Below are 15,681 nucleotides of genomic sequence, written 5' to 3' on the forward strand. Positions count from 1 at the left end.
CACCCAAATGATTCACAACAGCTAGAATCAATCCAAGGTGTATTTAAACAAGTTCTGAAGCCATTGATCAAGAAGAATTCATTGAGAAACAAGAGAGAAAGCATTAAACATCAAGTTTGTGCATTTCAAGCCAATTTTCCTTCAATATTCATTTTGCTTTCAAGAACACATATTATGCTAATTTGTAATCATCTTTGAGTGTTCATTTCTTGTTCTAGAATTGTGCAAACACATTGACTTGTGAGGTTTTTCTGTAAGTTTGTGAAATTTATATTGTTCTCTTTGGGAGAGAGTGTTTTCAAGAATTTAGAGTATAATTGTTGAGAGATTTGTAAGGTTATTCTTTGTCCTCAAAAGAAAGATAAATTAGTGAATTTGTGAAAAATCATTAGTGTGGAAAGCTAAGGTAGTGGACGTAGACTTTTGGTTGAGAAAGTCGAACCATTATAAATCGCTGTGCAATTATTTTCTATTTTCTGCAAAAGCTTCTACCAAAATTTTTATTGACAATTCACCCCCTCTTGGCTATTTCGTCGATCTATTAACTCAACAATAACTTTTAATTAATTAATTTAATTTCTCTTAATATTTAATTCTAACTTACCTTATGTATATACAAATAAGTTTGGGATATATTATGCACAATAAGAGAAAATGATAATATAGTAAGAAAAGAAAATGAAACACGTTTAGTAATATAATATATCAAATTCGTTACAACTAGGACAGAGCTCCCTTATGGCCCAAGGGGCCCGACTCCTGTTAAAATTTATATTAAGTTTGGGGAAGGATTAATACCCCTACAGCGCCCAAAATTGATATTTAATCGATTATATATTGTCGTGGTAGCAGAAATTATAAATCGAATATAAAGTTAGAAAATGATCCATTTATTAAAGTTTAATTAATTTGCTTTGAATTATTTGTTAGGGAACATTCTTTAATTCGAGAATAAATCACGAGATTTGCACATTCTCCTATGGGAAAACTATCTCGTCAATTTCTCCTTTATACAAAAAATATTTCACCTCATCAATGTTATCAGAAAACCCAAATCGAATATAAATAAACTATCGATAATCGCATAAAATAAATTATTAAAAAAAATGTCTTGCGTCGTTTGAATAAAAACAAATTAATTAGCACTTTAAAAATAACTTCGATTTATTTCAAGTTCCTATTCTGTCGAATGTCGTATCGGATCGTACTAATTCGACCAAACAATGCTTTCCACGCCCATTCTACAAATAAGTGTTATTGATAATTTTAGAGTAAAAAAACGCTAAAAATGAATGAAAAAAAATATTTGGTATAATCGTTCGAAACCAATTCCCAAGAACAAAGAACATATACATACATAAATGATACAAACAAGCATATAATATCCATACATGGTAAAACGTAAAGAAACAACATCTAACTATGCAAAAATTAAATTATAGAAGTAAAATAAACATATAATAAAACACAGTAATTAAATGAATAAAATTAAAGTACTAAAAAATAAAAAGACAGAAATAAACGATTAGAACATTAAAACAAATAAAATATAAATACTGAAATTAAATAAAGAAAATAAAAAAACATAAATTTAAAAGTGCATACAGTTAAATAGCAGAAATAAAATGCAAGAAAAATAAAATGTTAATATCGAATTTTATTATGTATCCCGTACCGTAAATGATGCGAGTCATATCTCGGGGCGAATTCTCGTAAGGTCGTACATGGTTCGAACATGAATTAAAACAAACAAATAAATAAAATTTTAGCAATTAGTAATTAGCGGTTAGAAAAGTTAGTTGTTAGAAAAGTTAGTGGTTAGCAGAGTCCGAACCATAATAATGCGGATCATACCCCGGATCGAGTCACCACAAGGTCGAATCAAATATATTAAATAAATAAATAAACAATGGTTAGAATGCGATAAAATAAAAATCAGTAGTTACAGAATCTGAACCATAATAATGCATATCATACCCCAGATCAGGTCACCACAAGACGGAATCGAATATTATAAACAATAAATAAATAAATAAATAACAATGGTTAAAGTGAAATAAAATAAAAGTTAGTAGTTAGTAGAGTCTGAACCATAATAATGTGGATTATACCCCGGATCGGGTCACCACAAGGCCGAATCGAATAATAGAAATAATAAATAAATAAATAAACAATGGTTAGAATGTAATAAAATAAAAATCAGTAGTTAATATGCAGTAAAATAAAAGTTAGTTGTTAGAAATAAATAACATATTAGAATAATGACCAAATTAAAATAAAGCAAAATCAACATGTATATTCGAAATAAATAAATAAATAAAAATGTGACCAGAGCAAAAAGTCTAAAAAATGAAGGACTGACAGGTGGTTTTCCCCCTTTAAAATGACCAAAACGTAAATAGCTCTAAAAATCAGGGGACTTATACGTGATTTACCCAGAAAACATAAAACAAACTTTCTCCTTTTCATTTATGCTCTACGCGACTGCTTTTTTCAGGACCCCCAAACCGAAAGTCAATCACCGTAAATCAGCCCTCACATGTCGGCCACCACCCGGTGACCTTCCTACTCCAATCGTGACCTCGACCGTAACCGAAAGAGGACCAATCGAATGACTTCACCCCCATTTTTATCCGACCGAGAAGCTCTCAAAGCTTCACATACACCACCAGCCACAGCGCCTAGGAGGCGTTTCACACGTCGGCCACCGAGATAGAAACCATCACATTCTAACTGGCGACCTCACTCCCCGATCACCAACTCCGGTGGTTGGGTTCCAAACCCAAATCGAAACAAAACCAACACTCCCTTAAGACTTACCTAAAGTCTCGATTTAGGGTTGTTCCCTATCGTTCAGCCTCCTAGACCGATCACCCTGATGCCGGCGAGGCTCCGACGAGGAACATGATTGCCCCCAAACACCTAGCTATGCCCGAAACAAGCAAGAAAAGAAAGAAAAAATCACAACTTTTAAACAGAAGAGAGACTCAGTTTTATTTTTATTTTTTTCTCCACTTACAAAACATGGGCGGGTCTTTTTTACATTCTGATTGGCTTCTAAAGCCCCAAATTACAATTGTATAAAATACAAGTTTGGCCCTTACACTTTGTTCCCTCTTGAATTTTCGGACAATAGTACAATTCAAGTTTGGTCCTTACATTTAGTTCCCTCTTTAATTTTTGAATAAAATTAGGGTACGTTTGGTTCACGAAATGTAAGATTACCAGTGGGAATGTAAGATTACCAGGGAATAGGATTACTGGGAATGTTGTATTTTATGTTTGGTTGGCTTAGCAGGAATGTAAGATCACCGTGTTTGGTTAAATGAATAAAAGATTATTGTAGTGTATATTTGACCAAATTGTCCTTATTATATATTTGTTTTTTTTAACAAGTTGGAAAATATTTATATATTTTCTTTAAAAAAATTATATTCAATTTATATAATTTTTTTACAAAATTGAAAATATAAAAAGGTTTAATGAAAGGGTAAAATTTTATTTTAACCCCTAAACTTCATATAAAATTTTAATTATAGATTTTTTTTGTAAATATAAAATTGTTTAAGGATAAATTTGTAATTTAACCTTCGTAGAATTTTTATTATTCAATGATAAAAGGACATTTTTGAAAAAAATAATAATTTAAGGGCATTTTAGTCTAAAACGCCGGTAATCCAACAATATCTAAGGAAAGGGATGTAATGACATTCCCGGTAATATACCCCAAAAAATCCACTATTGATAATCTTACATTACCAGGAATGGGATTCCCGGGCTAACCAAACGGGGGAATGTGGATTCCATTCCCATGGGAATCCTACATCCCCCCATCCAAACGTCCCCTTACGCCCCGTTTGGTTCAAGGTATATTTCATTCCTAAGAGGAATGTTTTTTTCCCGGACGAATATACCCACGTTTGGATGGAGGCAGATTACCAAGTGATAGGAATGAATTAATACCAACAGTGATTTGTTTTATTGCTTTCCCGGTAATATCTATCCCCCATCTCCCTTAGGTATTTCATTATTCTCTTCCCTGTTGTCTAAAATAGCCTTCTCCCTTACTTCGTTCTGCCTATCGTGATTCTCTGAAAATCGCCGTGCGTGACTTTTGCCCGCCTTCCGTCGCCGCTCCCCCTGCTTCGATTGGTAGTATTTTGGTGTTAAAAGATTCACCTTTAAACTCTTTTTGAGCTTCCGCAACTGAGATTCGACACTCTATAATAGAGGTACTCACGTTGATGCATTCATCTTATTAACCCTTCATAGCTAGATTCAGTGCCTATATTTTATTAACCTCGGCGCCTGCTTTAGACCGTACAGAGATTTGTTCAACCTGCAAACCAAGTTCTTTTTTTTTCTTCAAAACCTTCATGATGTAGCATGTAAATCTCTTCTTCAAGATCTCCATGAAGAAAAGTTGTTTTAACATCTAGCTACTCTAGATGTAAGTTCAATATAGCACACATTGCCAAGACTAACCGAATTGTTGTTAGTTGAATCACAGGAGAAAAGATTTCATTGAAATCAATACATTTTTTTAGCATATCCTTTGACCATCAGTCTTGTACGATACCTCTCCACTTGATCGTTACCATTTCGCTTGATTTTGAATACCCATTTGTTACTAATTGGCTTCCTTCCTTATGGTAGTGGCACAAGGTCCCATGTATTATTTTTATGAATGACTTCAATTTCTTCTTGCATTGTCATCATCCACAGTGAAGCATCTGAGCTGTTTATTACCTCCTGGAATGTTGATGGCTCACCGTCCTCTGTTAAAAGGCAGTATGCAATATTTCTTTCTATAATATAATCTGAGTGTCAATTGGAACGTCTTTTCACACGATCTGATTGACGAGTTGTTAGAGCTTCAGAACTCTCTAGTTATTGTTCATCATGTACTGGTTTTGCTTCAGAAAAATCTCATTGTTTAAACTCCTTTTCCACATGTATCTATGTAGTCTCTGACTTTTCAGCGCTACCGTCTTCTTCTTTTCTTTGTAGTTTATCTTTTACAAAGACAACATTCCTGCTAATGATCTCTTTACGGGCAGTGGGATCCCACAAGTTATACCTCTTTACACCATCAGCATACCCCAAGAATTTGTATTTTTTGAATTTTGGATCTAACTTTGAATTTTTTTGGGAGTTGTACATCACGCACACAATACTTCCAAATTCATGGAGGTTTGAATAATTAGCTGATTTATCGGTCCTCATCTCCATTGGTGTCTTCAGCTCTATTATAGTTGATGGAGCTCGATTCACCAAATAACAGGCGTTATTGACTGTTTCTGCCCAAAATGATTTTTCTAGGCCTGCAACCCTCAATATTGCTCTTGTTATTTCTAACAAGATTTTATTCATTCGCTCTGCCACTCCATTTTGTTGAGGAGTGTTCGCCGCTGTGAATTGTATTTTGATGCTTTCTTTTATGCAAAATTATCAAGTTCTTCACTTATGTATTCTCCTCCATTACCTATTCGGAAACACTTGATATTATTTCTAAAATCAAGTTCCACTCGCGCTTTAAAGATTTTTAAAGTTGAAAACATATTTGAAATTTTCTTAATATGGTATACCCAACATCTCTTGGAGTAGTCATAAATAAATGAGACAAAGTATTTGGCTCCGCCTAGGGATGTAACTGGTGCTTTCCATACGTCAGAATGAACCAATTCTAGAACACTTTTGCCTTTAGAATTTGACGTGTTGAATTTGAACTAGTACTGCTTACTTGCTATACAATGCTCACACAAAGTAAATGATACCTTTGTTAAGTCTGGAAGTAGTTTTTTCTCCACAAGGACTTTCATTCCATGTTCTGACATGTGTCCAAGTTACTGATGCCATAGCATTGCAGAATCTGAACTACATGAGGCAACAGAGGCTTCTGCTTCTAGTAAAGTATCTCCATTCAGCATGTACAAGTTTGCTGCTATCTTTTTGTCTTTCATCACCACAAGCGCTCCACGGAACAACTTCATGATTCATTTCTACGTTTAAATCTTTCTTACATTATTATCCAATAATCCATAGGATAATAAAATTTTCTTTAGGCCTTTCATGTGTCACACATCTCGAACAACTTTAATTGTTCCATCATACATCTTCAATTTGATAATTCCAACGTCAACGATCTCTATGGCAAGATCATTGCAATTATACATAGATCCTCCTGAGACATGTTCATAATGATGAAACAATTCTCTTCTTGAGGTCATGTGATATGTTGCTCCCGAATCAATGAGTCATATATCTGCAAATCTCTTTCTACCTTCCATGGTGGTTGGCGCTTCACAACATAGAGCATGTCCATCATCTGAAGTGTTTGCGGTATTGCCTTGTGGATTGGAGTTTTTACCTAGACTCCAACAATCATTCTTTAAGTGACCCTTTTACGGTATTACCTTGTGGATTGGAGTTTTTACCTAGACTCTAACAATCCTTCTTCAATTGACTCTTCTTTTCACAGTTGTAGCACTTTAAATTCTTCTTGCTTCTCGACTTTGATCTACCATGTTTGTGACTACTACTTTGGCCACGTTCTGTTGATCTCCCTCTCATCTTTTTCAACGCTTCTGCTTGTTACAGATTTCCTTATCTGTCTTTCTTGCTCTTGCGCCGATTTTCTTCTTGTAGAACAGAAGCTGCAACGTCATAGAAGACTAGACTGGTGACATTACTGTTTGTCAAGTTGATGATGAGTTGATCGTACGAATCAGGTAGACTTTGAAGTATAAGTTCAACACGTTCTTGTTCTCCTATTGTACAACTTAAGGATGTAAGCTGAGAAAATAAATTGTTCAGTGTGTTTAAGTGCTTCGTCACTAAAGTAGATTCTGGCATCCGGATAGTGTACAATTTTCTCTTAAGGATAATTTTATTGTGCAACGATGTGGCCTCGTATAGTTTGGTGAGATTATCCCATATCTCCTTAGTTGTCTTCTTCTCCTCAATGCTTGGCAATACTTCATCTGCTAATGCTAGATGAAGGTTTGTCATAACATTCTCATCTATCTCGTTCCATTTGCTTTCATATGTGAAATCTACCAACTTTTCACTGATAGTCGCTAGACAACCGTCTTTCCTCAAGATGACCTTCATTTTCAATTTCCACAATGAGAAATTTCTCCCATTAAACTTTTCAATATTAAATTTCGTTGCCATAGCTTCTATTATGGATAGCTCCCACTATTTCACTATCGTGAATAGTTCTATGGAACATTAAAGAATGGGTAATACCTTCTTACTTTCTTATGTTGGAGGATCCAACTTTTGGTAGCAACCACAAAGATAATAAGTAGATATTACACACTCAAATCTGGCTCTGATGACAATTATTGCAGAATACGACTATCGGATAGAGCAAAATCGCAACTGATAATTTGAGAATATAAAAATAAAGATAAAGAATACACAAATTTACGTGGACGTGGAAAACCCCCACGGGCAAAGGTAAAAGAATTTTATTATGAGAAAATAGGAATTACAACTTCTCAATCTAACAAGGAGAAAATAATGACAATTCTCTCTTAATAAAAAGGAGAAAACAACTCTAAAGAAAACTCTCTAAATTCTCTAGTAGTGGGAGAAAGTTAGAATGATTTGGGATGATTTTGAAGCTAAACGAGTTAGAGTATTTATAGTTGAAGCTTAAAGACTAATCTTGTAAATATCTTAAAGTAAAAGGACTAAATAAACAATTTTCCATGCCACTTTTTCAACCAAATCAGCCTTGAATCTTGACTGAAAATTTGTACTTTCAACATGTTAAACCGATGACAAGACACCGTTTTAACACACGAAATGGCCACACATGCTGCTATTTGACTTCCCAAAACCTTTGACCAACTTTTAAGAAAAAAATGAAAAAAATTCTCTTCTTCTCCGTTCTTCTCTTTCGTGAACCACGCAAAGGGTGTTGCAAAGCTCACCAATACAACAGCTGATGGCTAGAAATTGCCCTAACTGGTGGAGCATCAACACTATGCAGCCCCATTACTACACAAACTTTCATGTTCATAAACTAGAAACGAAAATACATGGCTAGTTCTAGTATGAACAAGTGGTGTTTCCCTCATCCCAAGCATTAGCTTCTTTTTCTTCGTTAAACCAAAAAATATCCTTGATGCTCCCTTCCTTTAAAGATTTAACATGACAAGAAAGAAGCAATGGTTCACATGATTTACACGAGCAAAGGTGTCTGCACGGAAAAAAAGAGAATGCATGAGCTCCTAGAGTTGTAGTGTTTACAAGCCATCTTATTGTTGTTGTTGATTTTTGTTACAGGACTCATCTTCAGCTGAACTGTTGTTCCAAATGTGGCTGTCTTTAGCTTGTTCCAGTCTTCTTCTTCAGCTCCTAGAGGGTACCTTTGCTAACGCAGACACTCTTCGATTCATGGTGGAGAAGAAAAGAGGAGAAATTTTCAACTTCTTTTTCTTAAATAAGAGTCAAAAGATTTTGGAAATCAAACGGTGGCAGTCTCGTGTGGTAAAGCAATGCCAAGTCATCATTTTAACGCACCACATCAGCATTTCGTTATCCTCAGTAATCGTTGTCAATGTCGAGTGTCCAATTTATTACAAATCGAGAACACTAGTTATCAATTTGTCAATTATCAATTTGTTAGTTTTAAACTTCAGTGGAGAAAACGAAAACATACTTAAATATTAGTGACCATTTGTATAGTTTACCCTTTCTTTTATTATCATCAAAATTTCCCCACTCTTTGACCTTTTTGCTCATCAATCCATCTCAACCAAGAAAATTGCAAATTATTTGCCATAGTAATGACATGACTTAAACAATGCGGCTGACCATTTACTTTCATGCAGTAATGCTCGGGCATAAGACTTGGTATTTAGTTGCATGTGCCAAGACCAAACTATGGCCGTTCGTACAATCAGTTTTTTTTTCTATTGCATTAAAGAAAGTTTCACATGTAAATTTTATAGAATTAATATTTTTTATAAAAATAAAATATAAAAAAAACTCTTTATTCTATACAGATTAATTTCGTCAAGGAATGTTGAAATTGGAGAATTAACCATGTACGTGCCACGCCAGTTACAAAATTTCCTAGTAATGGCAATCTATTTTGAAATATTTGGAGGCACTATAATGGCCTTTAAAAAGGATCCAAATACTTATGGATGGACTTTGGTATTTGAATTTCCCTACTAATACCATGATATCAAAGCTACTAAGTTGCTCTCTTTTCCTCTTTTGCATTCTTTGTAAGCTGGATCATGTTGAATCCAGGACATCAATGAACGAGACTGAAATACAAGCATTGCTGGCCATCAAAGCTTGAATAATAGTTGATCCTTACGGGGTCTTAACCTCCTAGAATGATTCTCTACATTTCTGCAACTGGCAAGGAGTAACGTGCGGTCGACAACATCGAAGAGTGACTGCCTTGCGTCTATCATCACTCAAATTGGCAGGTGACCTTTCTCCTCACATAGCCAACCTCACGTTCCTTAGGGTGATCAATCTCGGGAACAACAGCTTCTGTGGTCCGATCCCCAGAGAAGTTACTCGACTATTGGAGCTCACCAACAACTCCTTCTAAGGTGAACTTCCAAGAAACCTTTCCCATTGTTCAAACTTAAAAGTCATTAGCTTAATAGGAAATGCGCTCGGAGGGGAAATACATGCCGAGCTAGGTTCTTTGTCTAGGCTCCAAAGTCTTCTACTAGCAGCAAACAACTTCATAGGAACAGTTCCCCCTTCGTTAGGGAACATCTCTTCTCTCCTTCATCTTTCCGTATATCAGAACCACCTCGAAGGAAACATTCCTAGTGAGCTCGGGCAGCTCTCAAACTTTAAATTTTTGCAGTTGGGTTTAAACTTCTCTGGTACAGTTCCTAAGCAACTGTATAACATCTCATCCATTTACTTCTTGTCTGTACTTGATAACCAGTTACGAGGCCAAATCTCTCTTTACATAGGCTTGACCCTTCCTAATCTTGAGGTCATTTCTCTTGCGGGAAACAAGTCTTCAGGGCCAATTCCAACAACAATAGTCAATTCCTCAAGGCTCATAAAACTCGATATGGGTGGGAATTCTTTGTCAGGGTCAATACCAAAGAATTTGGGAAGCCTTCAAAATATACAGTTCTTATCATTTAGCGAGAACTTCCTTGAGAGTTCCGATGATTTCAGTTTTCACACTTCATTGACTAATTGCACCAATCTTCGTACCTTATTGTTTTCCTACAACAACCTCACAGGTGTTTTGCCAGATTCAATCGGTAATCTCTCTGCAAATCTAAATTATTTGATGATAAATTCAAATTATATATCAGGTACCATACCGAAAGAGATAGGAAACCTTGTAGGCTTGGAGTTGCTTGCATTAGATGAAAACATGCTCACAGGTTGTATCCCCGATTCTATTGGAAAATGTTCCAAGTTGAAATCTTTCCATGCTTACACAAATAGAATCACAGGGGAAATTCCTCATTCTTTGGGAAATATAACCGAGCTAATTGTTTTCGACTTATCTGATAATTTTCTAGAAGGAGGCAAACCTGCATTTTTAGGTAACTTCATTCGCTTGGAAGTATTGGATCTTTCGCAGAATCGTCTAAATGACACAATACCAAAGAAAGCTATCGGTCTCTGTTCCTTCTTAAGAGCCCTTTCCTTTGCTTCAAATAGTTTAACGGGAACTTTACCACCAGAGTTGGAAACTGTAAAAATCTCAACATTTTGGATGTATCGAGCAACAAACTTCATGGGGAAATTCCAAGCTCTCTTGAAAACTGTGTGATGTTTAAATTACTTTACCTGCAGATGAACTCTTTTGAAGGAACTATTCCTTCTTCCTTCAGAAAATTGAGAAGCTTACAAGAACTTGATGTTTCCCACAATAATTTGTCTGGCCAAATACAAGAGTTTTTGGGTGAACTTCCTCTTTTCACCAATCTCAACCTGTCGTTTAGTAGCTTTGAAGGCAAAGTGCCGACGAAAGGAGTGTTCAACAACATCAGTGCATTCTCAATCGTTGGAAACAACGAGTTATGCGGAGGGATCAAGCCACTTCGATTGACTACTTGTCCTACAGAAATTGCAAAGAAAAGGAAAATCTTCCCACGTAGAGCGATAATTGTGACCAGTTTTGTCCTCTTTGTTGTTTTGTTCTTAACATGTCTCTTTGCAATCAAACGACGGGCAAGCTTGTCAAAAAAGTGAAAGGGAATCACCAGCCCATTGGAGAAGAAACATCTGAAACTTTCTTACGCCGAGCTCCTTCATGCAACTGACAATTTTTCTTCAGCCAACTTAATTGGTAAGGGAAGATATGGTTCAGTCTATAAAGGGATTCTAAGTTCTGATGATCAAACAGAAGTTGCTGTGAAAGTACTTAATCTTCAACAGCGGGGTGCCGACCAAAGTTTCAAATCTGAATGTGAAGCCCTTAGGAAGCTTAGGCATCGCAATCTCGTCAAGGTCATTACTTCATGCTCAAGCATTGATTTTCAAGGTAACGACTTCAAAGCCTTGGTGCTCGAGCTTATGCCAAACGGGAGTTTAGAAACTTGGTTACATCCAAGTTCAACCAAGGTACACAATTCACCAAGCTTAAATCTGATTCAGAGGCTCAACATTGCCATTGATGTAGCCTCTGCATTAGATTATATTCATTCCCAATTCGACAAGCCGGTCGTCCATTGTGATCTAAAGCCGAGCAATATTCTTCTCGATGCTGACCTTACAGCCCACATTAGTGATTTTGGCCTAACAAGATTTCTTTCAGAGACAATCTAGCAATCCAATTCAGAGCAAAGCAGTTCGGTGGGAATAAGAGGAACCATGGGATATATTCCTCCAGGTAATTTCATTCTACATTAGCAAGGTAATACATTTATGTATTTGATATAATGATGATCATCTTAATGATTACAGAATATGGAATGGAAAAGAAAATATCCATACATGGCGATGTGTACAGCTATGGCATCATTTCAATGGAGTTGTTTACTGGCAAAAGACCCACCGACGGAATGTTTACAGGAGAGTTGAGCCTACGTGAGTATGTAAAGACTGCCATGCCTGATCATGCAGTGGAGATAGTTGATAGTAGGCTCAATTTTGAAGATGAAGCAGCCTTCAATCAAAATGGCCAAAGCAGCAGAGGCGTCAACAACATCATTAAATGCTTGGGCTCGGTGCTTAGCATAGGAGTGTCTTGCTCGGATGATTCACCGAGTGAACGAATGAACATCAGTGATGTGCTGAGAGAACTTCAGAAGACTAGAAATATGCTTCTTGGAGATCAAAGGAGAAGAGCGTTGCAAGGTTCAGTGCATCAAAGGGGACATTAGAAATTTGTACCAAAAATAGAAGTGTTAAATACGGATTTACTCTTCCTAGTATGGTAAGTTTTGAAATACAATTCTAATTTAAGGCAAGCCATCTGGGTTATCATATGACAAAGTTCAAAGCTTTAAACTAAGCAAGAAGCATGATGACAATTACAAATGCAGCCTTAATATGAATCAGGAACATGACCAATTGTCAAATAACTATCCACAAATATTACGATCGGTGCAAAAGTAACTAAAATTTTCAATATTTACGACTTGTTTTCCCCACTGGGGCTTTTCCTTGTTCCATTCATACACATATAAGTGCACTTCATCTGGATAGATTATCAATAGATAGTTGGAACTGTATTTATAGTTTGATAAATTAAAGATAAATTCTCTTATTATCATCGAAATTTTTCCACTCTGTGTGCCCATCAATCCATCTCAACCAGCTAAGAAAAATTGTAAATTATTTGTCATTCTAATTACTTAAACAACTAGGTTGAACATTAATTTCACGCAGTAACGATCGGGGCCACAAGACTTGACATTTGTTTGCATGGGCCAAGACTAAACCAATGCCATTCGAACTATCAGTTTTTTTAGGGTAATTTCTTTGTTAGTCCAGAATTAAATAATGAGTAAATTGCACCATAGATTTTCAGATTAAGAATTTGAATCTGAATTGATTTTTACACTTTAGTGCATCAAAGGAGACATTAGAAATTTGTACCAAAAATAAAAGCGTTAAATATGTGGTTTTAGACATTTAGCGTCTCCACTATGGTAAAATTTGAAATACGATCCCTCTAATTTGATTACATTTGATCATATATTCCTATAATTTTGTAAAGTTCCAAATTGGTAACATTGTACGTGACCACCAATCATCAGGCTCTAACGGTGGTTGTGGGTGTTGAGTTGTCTGAGTTAACACTAGAAGGGACCATTTGTAAGGTAGGAGAAACAGGAAAAAATCGTTTGTGAGAATGTTTTAGCTCTGATTATCATAAAAGAAAAGAGAAAAAATTTCAACTTCTTTACTTAAATCAGGGTAAAAAGATTTTGGAAATCAAACGGTGGTCGTCTCGTGTGGTAAAACAATACCAAGTCATCATTTTAATGCACCACATCAACATTTCATTATCCTCAGTAATGGTTGTTAATGTCGAGTGATAAATTTGTTACAAATCGAGAACATTAGTTATCAATTTGTCAGTTTTAAACTTCAGTGGGAAAAACGAAAACTTACTCAAACATTAGTAATCATTTATGTAGTTTACCCTTTCTTTTATTATCATCAAAATTTCCCCACTCTTTGACCTTTGTGCTCATCAATCCATCTCAATCAGCTAAGAAATTGCCATAGTAATGACTTAAACAATGCGGTTGACCATTACTTTCATGAAGTAATGGTCGGGCATAAGACTTACCATTTACTTGCATGTGCCAAGACCAAACTATGGTCATTCGTACAATCAGATCTTTTTCTATTGCATTAAAGAAAATTTCACATGTAAATTGTCGTAACCGGTTTTCGTCCGAGTACGAATGTTTCTTGGCGGAATAAATAAATGGTTTTTAATGAAATGTTTTGGAGTCTCCATCGAACCTTTAGGGTTAGGTAGGTTGAATACCTAAAAATTATCTTTTAAAAGAGTTTTTAAAAAACAATATTTAAAAGAGTTTTGGGTCGGTTACGTTTGGGGAAGGATTAGCTCCCCCACAACGCCCAAAATTGGTACCCGTCAATTATAAAATTGTCTCTATTAATGAAAGTCAAAGAATTCAAATATGAATTTAATTTATGATCTTATTATTTCAGATCCAATCAGATAATTCTAAAGAAAATGATTTTTATAAAACTAAAGTAAATATTTATATTTTGTAGAGTTCTATAAATATGGTATTTATTTATGTAAAAATATCAGAAAATGACATCTAGTTACTTTAAGACAACATTTTATTTGATATAAAAAAATAAATAAATATTAATAAGAATATGATATTTTTCCTAAAAGTTATTTAAATAAAAATAAAGTATATATATATATATATATATATATATATAAACATGACCAATAATTACCAATATATTCTCATGTTGAATACATTACTACATGTGCGTGACTAATAATAAAATATAAAATAAAATATATTCCAATAAAGTAAATATATATATTTTAAACAGGATCATCTTTGAATACATTATTACATGCGTGACTAATAATTTAAAAAGTCAAGAGTAGTTGAATAGTTTTAATAACATACTATTCCCATGTTGATTTTATTATCAATATATTTATATAATATAATTTTTATCACCTAACATCTGTAATCAATAAACAAAACATTTAATATAGGTATTAATAGTAATTTAATCATAATTAATTATAAGGAAATAAAATAAAAATTATTAAAATTATAGGGGATAAAAATTAAAATACTAAATTAAAAATATTGAAAAAAGGAGCAATAATAAAATATAAAATAAAATAAAATAGTGACCAAAATAAAGAAAATTAAAATTATAGGATTAAATTAAAAAGTAATAAACTTATGGTAAAAATAAAAATTGCTAACATATCAGTGATTAAAATGTAAAATATTAAAATTAAAGGTTCTAATTCTAAATATTATAAAATATAGATATTATTAGAATAATTTAACTTTAATTAATTATTAAGGATTAAAATAAATATATTAAAATTTAAGGGACTAAATCTAATATTTTATCCTAAATATATATATTAATGACCAAAATAAAATATATTAAAATATAAAGACAAAATTAAAAAGGCTCAGAAATTCAATTAGGTGACTAAAATGAAAATTTTATAAAACCTTAAGGACTATAGACATATTTTCCCATTAGTAAATTACGAAGACAACCCTCACCAAAACGTCGTCGTTTTGGTGAGGGTACAAATACCCAAAAGTCGGCCTTAATGGCTCATTCTTCTTTATTTTTCCATTTATATCTCTCTCTCCAAGAGAGAGAAACTGAATTCTCTCTCACCTCTCTCTAGGATTCCCTCCGGTGAGGGAATCCGACCACCGACCGGCAGTCATTCTCCGGCGACGATAACCACTGACGGCCACCGTTTACGGTGGCCGGAGTTAGAGAAAAAAACCCCAAATCGTAGATATAAAAATACTAACGCCTATTTCGAACTCCTTTCTTTCTAAAACCTACTAGACCGACGTAGATCTAAGTTTATACCTTTGAAAACCCGACGACTTTTGGTTTTCTCGGTAAGCTTTTCCTTTTTATTTCTTTCGATTTGCTGTTGGCTATGTATGGTTGCTCTCTTCCCGTTCTTGCTCTCTGTTTGTTGGTGTCTTCCTTGTT

The 15,681-nt window shown here is 34.4% G+C and overlaps 2 protein-coding genes across 4 annotated transcripts; both read left to right on the forward strand.

Annotated features, from left to right (window-relative positions):
- Window positions 1-9,096: 9,096 nt before the first annotated feature.
- LOC120114928 (probable LRR receptor-like serine/threonine-protein kinase At3g47570) lies at window positions 9,097-11,787 on the forward strand. The gene is made up of 5 exons (XM_039135700.1): window positions 9,097-9,174; window positions 9,362-9,530; window positions 9,645-10,711; window positions 10,813-11,190; window positions 11,314-11,787. Exons 1-5 carry the CDS (start codon window positions 9,097-9,099, stop codon window positions 11,785-11,787), a joined length of 2,166 nt encoding a protein of 721 aa, XP_038991631.1.
- LOC120114927 (receptor kinase-like protein Xa21) lies at window positions 10,879-13,068 on the forward strand. 3 transcript variants are annotated; one of them, XM_039135698.1, is made up of 3 exons: window positions 10,879-11,851; window positions 11,926-12,301; window positions 13,046-13,068. In XM_039135698.1, exons 1-3 carry the CDS (start codon window positions 11,833-11,835, stop codon window positions 13,050-13,052), a joined length of 402 nt encoding a protein of 133 aa, XP_038991629.1. In that variant the 5' UTR covers window positions 10,879-11,832; the 3' UTR covers window positions 13,053-13,068. The 3 variants fall into 3 exon arrangements, with proteins under 3 accessions (XP_038991629.1, XP_038991630.1, XP_038991628.1); XM_039135699.1 differs by lacking the exon at window positions 13,046-13,068 and adding an exon at window positions 12,337-12,360 and having other exon boundaries at window positions 11,926-12,300; XM_039135697.1 differs by lacking the exon at window positions 13,046-13,068 and having other exon boundaries at window positions 11,926-12,367.
- Window positions 13,069-15,681: the final 2,613 nt, after the last annotated feature.

This window comes from Hibiscus syriacus, unplaced genomic scaffold (assembly GCF_006381635.1).
Source record: "Hibiscus syriacus cultivar Baekdansim isolate YM2019G1 unplaced genomic scaffold, ASM638163v2 tig00110254_pilon, whole genome shotgun sequence".
Taxonomy (NCBI): Eukaryota; Viridiplantae; Streptophyta; class Magnoliopsida; order Malvales; family Malvaceae; genus Hibiscus; species Hibiscus syriacus.